The 12242-nt window shown below is 48.4% G+C and overlaps 1 protein-coding gene across 2 annotated transcripts in view; it reads right to left on the minus strand.

The window, feature by feature from the left end:
- bcor (BCL6 corepressor) overlaps positions 1-12242 on the minus strand; it is a 33042-nt gene that overhangs the window by 17633 nt on the left and 3167 nt on the right. For both annotated transcript variants that reach the window (XM_051403814.1, XM_051403813.1), the window contains exons 2-3: positions 4793-4874; positions 1400-4591 (exon numbers count right to left, since the gene is read on the minus strand). In XM_051403814.1, the coding sequence (XP_051259774.1) occupies positions 1400-4591; positions 4793-4795 (3195 nt within the window). In that variant the 5' untranslated portion in view covers positions 4796-4874. The remainder of the gene's footprint in view (positions 1-1399; positions 4592-4792; positions 4875-12242) is intronic.

The following is a 12242-nucleotide window of genomic DNA, read 5'->3' on the forward strand; positions in this document are numbered from 1 at the left end:
TATGAATTTATGTTATGTTTTCTCCACATGTTTTTTTTATACACAATAGGCAGCCACAATCCCACAAAATAACACAATCAAATTAAAGTGACTCAACAGGTCAATTAACACTGCATCAAAACTATCAAATAATTTCTGAACTGCATGAATGACAAATTTGAAAAAGATAATGCAAACAGTATGTTCATTCTAAGCATGATTGATAACACTAATTCAGTTTTAGTCGTCTCATTTATTTTTTTTCCCCAAACAGACTTCCACATCTAATTTTTACATGTCCAGAAATAGAGCGTTTGATAGCTTTGTGTTGCAGCTGTGCATTGACAAGCATGACACAGACAAAACCACAGGTTTCTAGGGTGTGTTCACAACATAGACAGACATGTGCAACCTATTAACGTATCTGCCTCTGAGCCAGCGGGTAATATAACATAGGTTTTGTTTGTGTTTCTGAACACTGAACACAAGGAACCAGAAATAACAGTCTAAAATTTATATCTCAACGTGTGCATTTGAATGACAGGGGATGATGGGCAAGCATAGGGGGACATTGCTGGCATTGTGCGTTTATAGATGCAGTGTGACGTGTGTTAGGAGAGGGGTCTTTTAGCCAGTGGGGTGAGGAGACTTATGAACTTGGACAGCAACCAGGCAGGGCAGCAAAGGCCATCAGGGGGAGGAGGGTTAGGGGAGGATAGCGACTGGCGGATGGGGGCATGCAGAAAGCCTAGGAGGAACCCCAAAGAGGGCAGCTGCTGGTTTTTAAAGCACACTGCAAGCCCTCCACTGCCCCTAACCTTGGGGTTAAGCATAGCCAAAGGCAGTGTGAACTGTGAGGCTGCCACAGTCATGCTCTGAAACTACAGTATATGGCTCTATAGCACAGTCAGCACTAACACATGCTTTAGCCCCAAGGCAGTCACACAAGGACAAGCACGTACGGACACACAAACACGCACGCACAGAAATAACCTTTACAATGACTGCTAGCTAATCAACATACAGAGATGGCAGCCCTGGTTAACCTTTGAACTGCCCTCCCTGATAGAGGGCCTCAACTGGCCTTGCACCAGCTCACTAAGACAATGATAAACTAAGGGAACAGTCAAGCCTATGGCTAGGACAGTTGCATGAGAGCACTTATATTATTCTGTACTGTGTTGTAAATGCGAAGTATGCCAATTTCATGCAGGGTTTGTTCTACAGGCAGTTTTGAATATTGCAGCAAGGGAATAAAGACAGTGGCCCTTGGGAGTTTATTCCTGCGTGGATGTTAGAACTGAAAGTGTTGGAAATGTCTGCAAATAAGAAACATTGGTCATAATGACCTCTCTCCAGCCCACCACCAACCTCAGCCCAATATATCCTGTACTACACAAACAAGTGATAATAGTCTTACCTGCAGAGCTCTCTGTTCACGGCTCAGCTTGCTGGAGTCAGCATACAGCTCAGTGGTGACACATTTAAAGCGGTCGCCAACGTAGCCTGAGGAGTTAGCGATCCTCTTGGCCAGACTGGATCTACGAGCGCTTTTAGATGAAGTCTGGCTACCCTCCTCTCCTTCTTCTTCTTCTTCCTCCTCCTCCTCCTCCTCCTCATCTCCTTCTCCTTGAGACTCCCCTAGGTCGACAATACTGTCTTCCTTTTCAGTCTCCCTCTCACACACCTTCTCCTCCTTCACCACATCTGTGCAGTGCTGAGAGAGGTGAAGAGCTCGGCTCTCTCTGTCCCCCTTTTCCTTACCAGAGCTGCGCTCACCAGATGTGCGGGCACAGCGTAAGGTGCTCTGATCTTGGTCTCCAGGATCTGGGCTGGGGCTCTGTTCCTCCGGGCTCTCCTCTGCTTGGGCGACCTGTCTTGGAGAAGATGGGGTTGTAATAGATGTCACCCCAGGGCAGCCTGTGTCCTGAAAAACCTTTGGTTTCCCAAAGGGAGTTTCTGGCTGCCTATCAGTGTAACTGGGCTTCAGGGTGGGGGGCTGTCCAGAGTGGATTGGATATGGATGGGAAAGGTGGTGTTGGTGTTTTGGCTCATAGTCAGTCTTTGTCAGATTTTGGTTACTATGACAACATTCATTTTGGTTAACCTTGGTGCTGGTGCCAGCAGAAGGCTGTTTGTGGACTGTTGGGGTAGACTCAATATCTGTGTCTGAATGTACAAGGTCAATGCACACAATCTTTTCTCTGGATGTTACAGAGGAGGAAGAAGGGGCTTTGCTTTGACTGCCACTCTGTCCGTGTGCTCCTGCTTCCCTATCAGGCTTAATTTGGCTTCCTTCAATTATCTCTTTCCCACAATTGTGATCTCTGTGGCCCCCGCATTCTTCATGAGTTCCCCGGGATTTCTCCTGACCCCGGTGCTTTAAAGTAGCCTCTCCCCTTTCTGGCAGCTTGTCTGAGTGAGTCTGCATCAGGGGATGGGCCATCTCCTGTGAGTTATAAGTGAGGTATTCTCCTCCTGGACCAGCTGGGAGGTTGTGGTACGGTAATGGGTGTTTTGCTGCTGCCAGGTGGGTTGGGTAAAGGCTGTTGCTGCCCAGCAATACTGGGTGAGGGTAGACTGGGCCTTTCCCTGTAATTGGCAGGGAGTGTAGTGCCATGCCATCAGGGATGGGGTAGTGCAGGTATCTATTGGCATATGCCAAACTGTGATTCAGGTAAGCATCACTTTGAGGAAGGTAAAGGTGGCCATTCTCTAAACAAGGCCTCTTGTATGATGACACCTCTGGAGTTGTTTCACCTCTCTTAATCGTAATCTGGGAGGACTTCTCCGTTCCCTCTCTGTGGTGGACCACAACTGGTGGATGTTCTGATTGGCTGGGGCTGGATTTAACCCAGTCACCATTGGGTTTGGGAGAATGAGCCCTGGAGTTGACCAGAGAGGAGTGTTGAGTGGAGGAAACATTATGGTTCAGCTCCCCTATCCTTGGACAGGATGAGCTACGTTGCTGAGGGAGCACTCTCTCAAGACCTTTGTGTTTGATGACAGAGGGCGAGGACCCTTTTGCTTGTGAAAGGCCCAGGTCTGTGTTAGGCCTTGGGGAAGGGGGCAAGCCTGGTGTGTGCTGTGTATGGGAAGGAGATGGGCTAGGTACCACCCAGGAGGAGTGTAAAGTGCTGATCATCTCTGGCCTCTCTGAGACCTTTGAAGAAGTGCTGCTAACCACAGAGTGAGGATGGGAGGAAGGAGAGAGGGGTAGGTTTTCCTTTAGGAGCTCTCTGCTAGAGGGCAGTCCATAACGTGCACCTGATGCTATAGTGTCCATCTTAACTGGGAATCCATTCGGAGGCAGTCCAAACTCCAGTATTCTTCCAGACAAATCCAATGGCTTCTCTGCTGAGTCTTTGGTTGCTTGGGGTTGGTGAGCTGGCCTCTCAAAATTTGGTTTGGAGGGTGATCTGCTAGGTCTCCTCTCAACCCCTGCACTTCTGTGCTCAGGTGCCCCATCTCTCGGCCTAGGTTTGTGGGGGCTGGGCCGGGCAGGAGAGGGCTGTTCTGATGCCATGCTGCTCACAGAGAATGGATGAGGAATAGACTGCGTGGATGAGGATGAAGCAGATATCGAAGAATTGGAGGAGGTGGGTGGTTGTCCTATCCTAGGGACTGGCCTTTGTAAATCCAGTGAATTGTCAATGAGAGCAGGGGGAGGGGGAGGTTGGGGGAGGCGAGAAGATGCATGAGGTGAAGAATCAGTAGGCAGACTATTATTATTCCCGACATTGGTGCCACTAGTGCTACTGTTATTGTTGTTGCTAGGGCCCTTCCTAGAGGGAGGTCTGGTTGGTCTGCTGCTCCTGCTTGGGGACCGGTCCCTATCGATAGCAGCCTGATGGTGCTGAGGATGAGGGGATGGTTGGTGAAGCTGCTGTGCAAATTGAGGTGCAACACCGAGCCCCTTATCCTGGCAGTGTACCAGCGACGTGGGGGCCACTGTGACTGCAGGAATCCTCATAGGGGGCGCAACCAGGGGAGAGGAGATTGGAGAAGGAGGATAGGGGGGCATATAGTAGAGCCTCTCAGCAGCAGAGGCAGCTGCAGCAGGGTTAACATTGCCCCCCTGGGCTGCACACAGAGAAGGGTATGCCAGGTGCTGGGGAAGATAGGGGTTGGGTTGGCCGAGCAAGGAGGCTTTGTACATGTTTAGAGCTGCGTACTTGGATGTGTCCATAAAGGGATACATGCTTGCTTCAGGGTAGGGGCTGAGCCATGGCAGCCGGAGGTAGCTGCCACCAGCACTTGCCAAGCCCAGTTCAGATGCCTTTTCTCCAGGCCCCACTCTGCGTTCCAAGCCTAGACCTTCAGCTCCAGGAACCAGCATAGGCTTGTGGAGACCTGGAGGGGTGCCCTTGTAGAGGCCCAGGTATCCATTAGTGGGCTTACGACTGTCAAGGGGGCCATCAGGCTTGTAGATGAGCTCTGGGAGACCATCCCTGTTATAACTGAGCGGGAGTCCGGGCGTCTCTCTGTTCTTCTCCGCTGGCAGTGCTCTGATTCCTTGGTATACAACCCCACTATGAAGACGAAGACCATCGTGCATCAGAGCGCCTCGGTCCAGCCCCATCGCTGCTAGTGGTGTCAACCTTGCATCCACCTGCAACAAAAAGGGGATACCAAAGAGGTAAATATGACTATCACAGAAATCAGATTCGTCAAAGAAAATGTGTAAAATATGACAAAGAATTACTGCCAAACAAAGCAGAAAAACATTTCTTAGTGTTAGGTTAGTAGTATTTCCAGATTACAGCGAGTTATATCTGTATAAAGGGTACTGGGAACAAGGACATTGACTTGCCATGGTTTGTGTGATGTGGTTCCCTTGTCTTAGTTCCAGGTTGGTTTGAGTCTCAGCATCGACATCACGAACAGATGTTGCCCTGTGGAGATGAGCAAACAGTTAGCAGTCAGTGTCTTGGCTCTACCTAACACACACACACACACACACACACACACACACACACACACACACACACACACACACACACACACACACGGCAAAAATGTCAGATCATAAAATCTCCAAAAGAGAAATTACATAGAAATTAAGTATTGTGAATTTCGCCAGTGTGGGATCAATAAAGTCTCTTATTAAATAGATTTTCATTTCTGGGGAATGCAAATCTAAAAAAAAAATGTACCAACATTATTGCTATATAGCAATTAAATGTGGCACAGAGATGTGTAAGTGAAATGAGACACAAAGAGTAGGGCAAAGGTACAAGGAAAAAAAGATAATGGCATCGTTAGGTATATTCAACATACCCTTTCTCTCGCTCTCTCAAACTCACTCTCGCTCTCACACACACACACACACACACACACACACACACACACACACACACACACACACACCCCCCCGAAGAGTCACTGGAGATGAAAGCACTGTGTGGGCTCCCCTCCCCTCCCATCCGTCAACACCCCTCAGCAGCCCCCCCCCATCCTCCGATCCCCCTCCCCTGACCCCCATCCTGCCCACCCTGTGGGCTAGACGTGCATTGTGGGGCTGCATCTATTCAGTCACGTTCCTCACACACTGGTTTTTCTGTGCCCTCTTTGACCTGCTCTCTCTGCTGCCTCAGCCAGCGAAGCGAGGAAAGATTATACATCAGAGACCACTTCGGTGGGAGACCATTTACCGCCCGCCAACACAGAGCCACAGATCAACAAACACTCACACCTGCGAACACACGAAAAAGTATGCCAAGAGAGAAAAGACCATAACCATTTACAATATACGATTTACAATATACCATTGATTCAGTTTGGTATAACAGAGGACCGGTATAAAGATAAAGAACAACATGGCCATGGGACTAAAAAAGGTATTTCTTTGAGGTTGTTTTTTGGGAAAAATCAGATGAGAAATTAAAAGAAAGTAACAAACATCAAGATCCCTTTGTGTGTGAAATGCCCTTTAATCTGCCCATGTTTTGTATACATTTGAATGTCTTTAAAGCATTGAGCATAACAGAGCTGTTATTTTATGTAAAGGAGATATGAAATAAGCAACAAGAGACTGTTATCAATTATGGCAACATTTTAGGAGATGACAAATGTAATAATTGGTGTTTAACATTAAATCTGTGGTCTTTATCTGTTGCGTGCTGAATGGACTGGATTTAACAACTTCCTTAGAAAGTAGCAAACCAAAATGTATTTTTTTTATATATATATATATACACTTCCCATGTCAGTCTCTAACACAACATACATGTCAAATGTAAACTGGGTTTACATTTACTGTGTTTACATTTACTGAGTTATAGCTAAGAGAGAAAATAAACAAGACCTTCCTCTACACCCAACAAAGTTTCCAATTTATATTTATGCTATGGTGTCACTTGATGTGTGTGAATATATAAATCGACTTTTGAAAGAACTGTGATAATACTTTGCTTCTGCATTACCTATATTAGAATCTATCAAAACATTTTTAAACCGGATTTTTTTTTTTGTATAAATGGCAAAATCAAGAAAGCGGACAAGTGGCTTCTTAACACCAACAGAGTGGACGGAATTTCAAAATCCTCAAACAGGTGAAACAACAATGGGAATAGGTGAAATTCTTGCTCCCACTTGGCAGATTTCTATTTAAAAAGAAACATATTTAAGTTTGAATATTAGACTTGATGACTCCTTTGGACAGGCATTTTGCGAGGCAGTTGTTAAGGGAGCCACCGCAGGAATGACAGAGAGAGAGAGAGAGAGAGAGAGAGAGAGAGAGAGAGAGAGAGAGAGAGAGAGAGAGAGAGAGACTTTAAATAGTCAAAGTGAAGCCCTGCCATGCACGGCGGTGCTGAGAGCAGCACAGAAACTCGGCTCCTCGATCATCGCAGAGAAACGCCTCTGAGCCCCGCTGCCGCGTCGCTGGCGCACCACTTTTATTGCCGTGACCCAGGGGCCATTAATCAGCCCGTTGTGGGCCCCTCGACAGGGCTCCTCCCTTCAACAGCGCTCCCATCCCCCCACAGCCCCCGTGCCCCAGCTCCCCCGGGGCAGTCCCGCTTCAACAACATCCGCATGTGACGGAACTGAAACGGTGTGCGCGAGCTACATGCATGCGTTTCTCGAAATTACAAAGACGTCGTTAAGAAATCACATCACTCCTGTTACCCCTGTGTTTCTTGGAGGGACACGTGCATCTCTCGCTCCGTCTCACACACTCACACTGTCTGTGCCACACACACACACACACACACACACACACACACACACACAGTCTGCGCTCAATGAGACCGAACATGGCAACGAAAAAATAAGCCTCTTATACTAACGCAGATGTTCAATGGCATGCTGCCTTTATGGACATTCGACCTGAACGCAATCTGCACCGCCAATATAGTCGAACAGCCTTTCTCAAAAAATAAAATAAAATAAAAAAACACAGGTGGGAGACAACAGAGGGAGGAAATGATCTGTTCTTGTAAAGGTGAGCGCAACAAAAAAGGCAGTCTGGTGTCTTAAGGCCTGTTATTACTTCACAGCGAACCCAACGCGGCGCTGACGACCGAGTCGCTTCCAAAGCACCTGTCATTTCCATGAAATTAATAGTAGTCCAGCGAAGATGAGAGGCTGCACCGGCGGGGCTCAAGGTCAGGATCAAGCATTAGACGGCACACTGCATAAAGCTCAGCGTTTGGTTGCATGGAGCCTGTAGGTTGTGAACCGCACATCCAAAACTCGTTAAACCTGCGCACGGCCCCATCGCTCACTGTATCAGCCTGGTAATGCTTTAGTTAAAGGCAGTGTGTGCTGTGGAGGGGGAATGGGTGCACAAACCATGCTAATATGGCACAGGAAACCTCTTGGACAGACATTTGATTTCACAGACCCTGTTTTCTGCCTTCACTTATCATTAAAAACTATAATTAGAAATAACAGATAGCCTATTTACTTTTTATACTATATAATTAATATGATATTGGACGGAATTGATTATTAGTTAATTTAATTCTGTGAGGCTGTTATATCGTGATGCTAATGATTCATGGTATTTGCAGTGTATTTGTACTTTAGCCAATAAAACAAAGCATTAGTTAGACTTAATTACACTTCGGCGCAAAATAGTCTACTCCAGTCCATAGTATCCTCACAGCGTTGCAAACCACGTCTTGAAAGCACCATGTGACCTTTTGTGACCAACACAATATGACAATATGGAAAAGCACCATACAACATATAATAGGAAACCATCTGGAAAAGTGGGGCGGCTCGCACCAGTTAAAACGAGACATTCACACCCAACAACCCAACAAGTCTATGAAACTGAGGCTTTAAGCCTACACTAAACTCTCATATTTACAATTTACAAAATACAAATAGCTTTTTTTCCCCTGGGCGTTGGGTTATCTTTCATTAGTAGCCTATAAACCGGACGCTTTGAGAATATTTAGGACAGAAATTTTGCCAAAATGACACATCACGAGTGGAGGGACGGAGAAGGGGGGGAGAGAGAGAGAGGGTGAGAGATGGGAAAGGAGGGAAAGGCGATGTGTTGACGCTCATCCCCGCTGCTAAGAATAGTTTGCGCAACAAACAACTCCCGACGGCCGTCCAATCCATCACACTGGTCGGCAGCAGCAGGCAGGCAGGGGGGGGGGGGGGGGGTGCAGCGGTCGGAGCTGCGTTTATAAACCAGACCGCTGGAGCGAAGCCCCGACTCGCACCATTAAACAGAAAACCACCGGGTGTTTTTAGCGGAACCTCGTATAGCTCTGTGTTTCGGTAGGCTATTGTTGAGGGAGGAGGGGCAAACAATGACAGAAGGACAGACTGATAACGAGGGAGAGAAAACAAACTCGCTTCTCCCTCTTTCCCCTCGTTTCCTGTTTCTGACGACTAGGACTTGAACTCTCCGTGACCCGCGGAAACGCACCGGCACCGCTCATCACGTCCTCCAGGGCCGGGGCCTCTCTAGTCCACGTGCAGCGCAGTGGTTGCGTGCGTACCGGTAATGTGTGGGGGGGGGCATTAATCATACACAAACACCCCCTGTGATTAGGATCGGATCGTCGCACAGTCGGGTTTGCACGGGAAAATAACGGGAAACCAGGAATGTGGGTCTTGCTGTAGTATTACCGGTAATGTAGGCACCCTCTCGCTCTTTGTCCCTGGAGCTCTGCCAGGCTCTCTGAAGCGCAGAGCTCCGATCAGCTCTTAAAAAAAATGCAGTGTGACGCAGGATAATCTCCGCAGCGACGGGGGTGGGGTGGGCATAAACACGGATTAAATACGGGCGCGCGCACACACACACACACACATCACATCTAGACGCTGTGCGTGTGTGAGTGTGAGAGTGTGTGTGTGTGTGTGTGTGTGTGTGTGTGTGTCAGTGAACACAACAGAAATCAGCGGGAACAAATTCTAGAAAAATGCATAAGAGAGCGCGGGCCAAAACTACAGCCTGACTACTAAATACACAGCCTCAGGGCCACGCGCTCACCAGCATCAACACCCTGCATCATAAACAGAGAGGACGCGAGGAAGAGCGCGCGTGCCCAATTTTAATTGTTATTGATTATCAGCCCGGCGTGTGCCAAATGGCCTAATTGATCATCTCAATGTGGACTCGCGCGTGCAATCTATGGAAAAGTTGACATACAGTGTGTCAGTGATGTAACAGGCTGAGGGGAGACGGAGGAGATAAGTGCTGTGGGGAGACGGAGAGCGCGCTGCTGGTGGAGCGCAGAGCTGGAAGGAGCCGGCGGCGTCTCTTCAGCTGTCACATTATTAGCGACCGAGCTGTAAACAAGGGGCCCCTGCGTCCTCCCGGGCCGCTGCACAGCCGCATGCAAGTCGGTGCACGGTTCAAATCACCCCCCTCTGCAGCATGGCCGTCAACAACGGCGACATTGTGAGGCCCCCCCGTGCTGTCACTAGGGCCCGGGCGGCGGCTGCTGAACTGGCTCTATTCATCCCGGGCCAAATGGGGACTAAATGGGCCTTTATGCAACCAAAGGACCCGATTGTAATCGGGATGCGCATGCATGAGTCGGCCCGCGTTTACCGGAGGTTTCTTGACTTTCCTTTGAAATGCTGGCGTTGCTTTCATGTGTTGGATGTTCCTAATGAAAGCACATGACGCTCAAAAAAAAGGGACTCTTCCCCCTGCACAGGGCCCCGCCCGCCACATAGGATGAATAGTCTGTTTAAAGAGGAGGCTTAATTATTGGCGGCGCGTAAAGACGTAAATTAGGCTAAATGAATCAATTTAAACAGGTGCTGAGGCAGTGCGAGGTAAACCTAGCTTACACCCCCGACACAGCCTAGATTTAAAAGGTCACATAGGAGGAAATGATACTGGTGTGACCCAGATCTCATAGGTTGATAAATTAATTCTTTACTAAAATGAACTTTGGGTCTTTACTTTGCGATATAAGGCCTAGGGATGAGCACAACAGTTCTATAACGAACACGAAGCCAGTGATGCGCCATCCAAACGGCAGATAACACATTCCCGCTTTGAAGACGCTCGGTGTAATAAACTCCTATCGCCATCACCCCGCTGCGCTGCCAAGCGTCTGTGGGATTTCGTCAGATAGATGCCCGAGGCGCCGACATCTAAAAACAAACGAGGAGGCCTGATCAAGACCGAGCCTGCAGAGACTCGGAGGACGGAGGTGAGGTGTGCCATCATTACTGCGCTGCTAAATCAATCTTCCTATAGGCCAGCCAGAGGTCAAAACTAAATACAATTAGTGGGATTCAGATTTACAGCCCCCTCTATTCATATCACATAAAATCCCCGCATCTATATTATTTAAGTCGCTTTCGGAGACACGATAACACAGAGAACTTGTTTATCCAACTACTGGACTTAAACATAATATAACAGACGTTCCTAATAGGCAGCAGAACTATCGGTTTTAATATGTCAGACAGTCGCTGGAGCAGACGATAATGTGAGACGTGGTTCTCACGGGGCGTCCTGACCGTCTCCGTGCCGGTGAAACAGCACTGGAGGCCGACACATCTCTGCGGGGAAGTGATCCGTGCGCTCCAGACCTCGTCGGAACAAAAAGCTTTGTGGAGCGCTGAGAGAGAGGGAGAGGGAGAGGGAGGAGGAGGAGGGGAGGGAGGGAGGGGGGGGGCTGCTCTCCCGTTTCATCGCGAGGTCCCGGGAGGCCAGCACGGAGCATAGCTTCAATCAAACCGTGACGTCTCCTCTGGGAGCTGCGCAGCGCCTGGAAAACCGATCTCTCCTCGGCTCTCTGCCGTGCCTCCGCTTTTGTTCACACGCACCTCGCCTCAGCAGCGAGCTCAGCGCCGGCAGCGACTACACTGTTGTTTTTTTTTCCTCATCCAGGCGTGAGTGCGAGAGAAAAAACAAGCGCGACAACAATAAGACAGACCTCACATCTCTGGCTGGATATAGAGCAGAACACGGGCTTTCCCTTTTGCCCTAACACATTAGAATAGAGGTTTGATGTGCAAAAGTGGTCCCGTGATTTTATTGACGCGCTCTCTATCCGTGCGTAATATTCCCCACGTGGTCCCTATTGATTAGAAAAGCGGACCAACAGCAGGTTAATGGGTTTAAAATGGTGGGTGGTGTGGTCGTCCGTACACACGCAGCGGATCGCTCAGCCACCCCACGGAGCACCACGCTGACACCTCCACTGTCACACATCACTCAGCATGACAGTATGCCCCAGCAGGTACGGGGCTGCTGCTGCTTTCAGGTGCACCTCCCCCTCCCGCAGCACGTAAACCCTTGGCTGTGAATTTATCCACATAATACTGTAAAACTGGAATATTCACACTTAAGTCCCCATCCTAGTTGATTGGAAACATGTATTGTTTTAGATTACTGTGAAACAAGACTGGCAAAGGTGGAAGTGAAACATTTGATTAGTAAAGTCTTTTCTGCATGTTTGTAATAAAATGTAATGTCTAATAAATGCGATAAAAGGCCGAATGAACTTTGTTTGGGGACCACACTTGAACCCCACTTTGGCCACTAATGGAGCTGGGTAATAAAACACTTTCTGAAAGAAGTGCGACGTCCTCTCGCATGAAAAGAGACAGTGAGAGAGAATCAGTGTGTCAATCTATGGTAAGCAGCCCTCCCCCTCTGTGTTCCAACACCTGGAAAACAGATCAGCCCCACACTGACATCACAGCGCACAGTGGAAAAATGATGCACAAAACAGTCCGACGGGTACACTATAAATAAACTCGGCCCACACAAAATGTGAAGTATTTGTTTTACGCTTCGCAACATGCACCGCTTGGGGGAACGGGCT

The sequence above is a fragment of the Dicentrarchus labrax genome, unplaced genomic scaffold, assembly GCF_905237075.1.
Source record: "Dicentrarchus labrax unplaced genomic scaffold, dlabrax2021, whole genome shotgun sequence".
Lineage (NCBI taxonomy): Eukaryota > Metazoa > Chordata > Actinopteri > Moronidae > Dicentrarchus > Dicentrarchus labrax.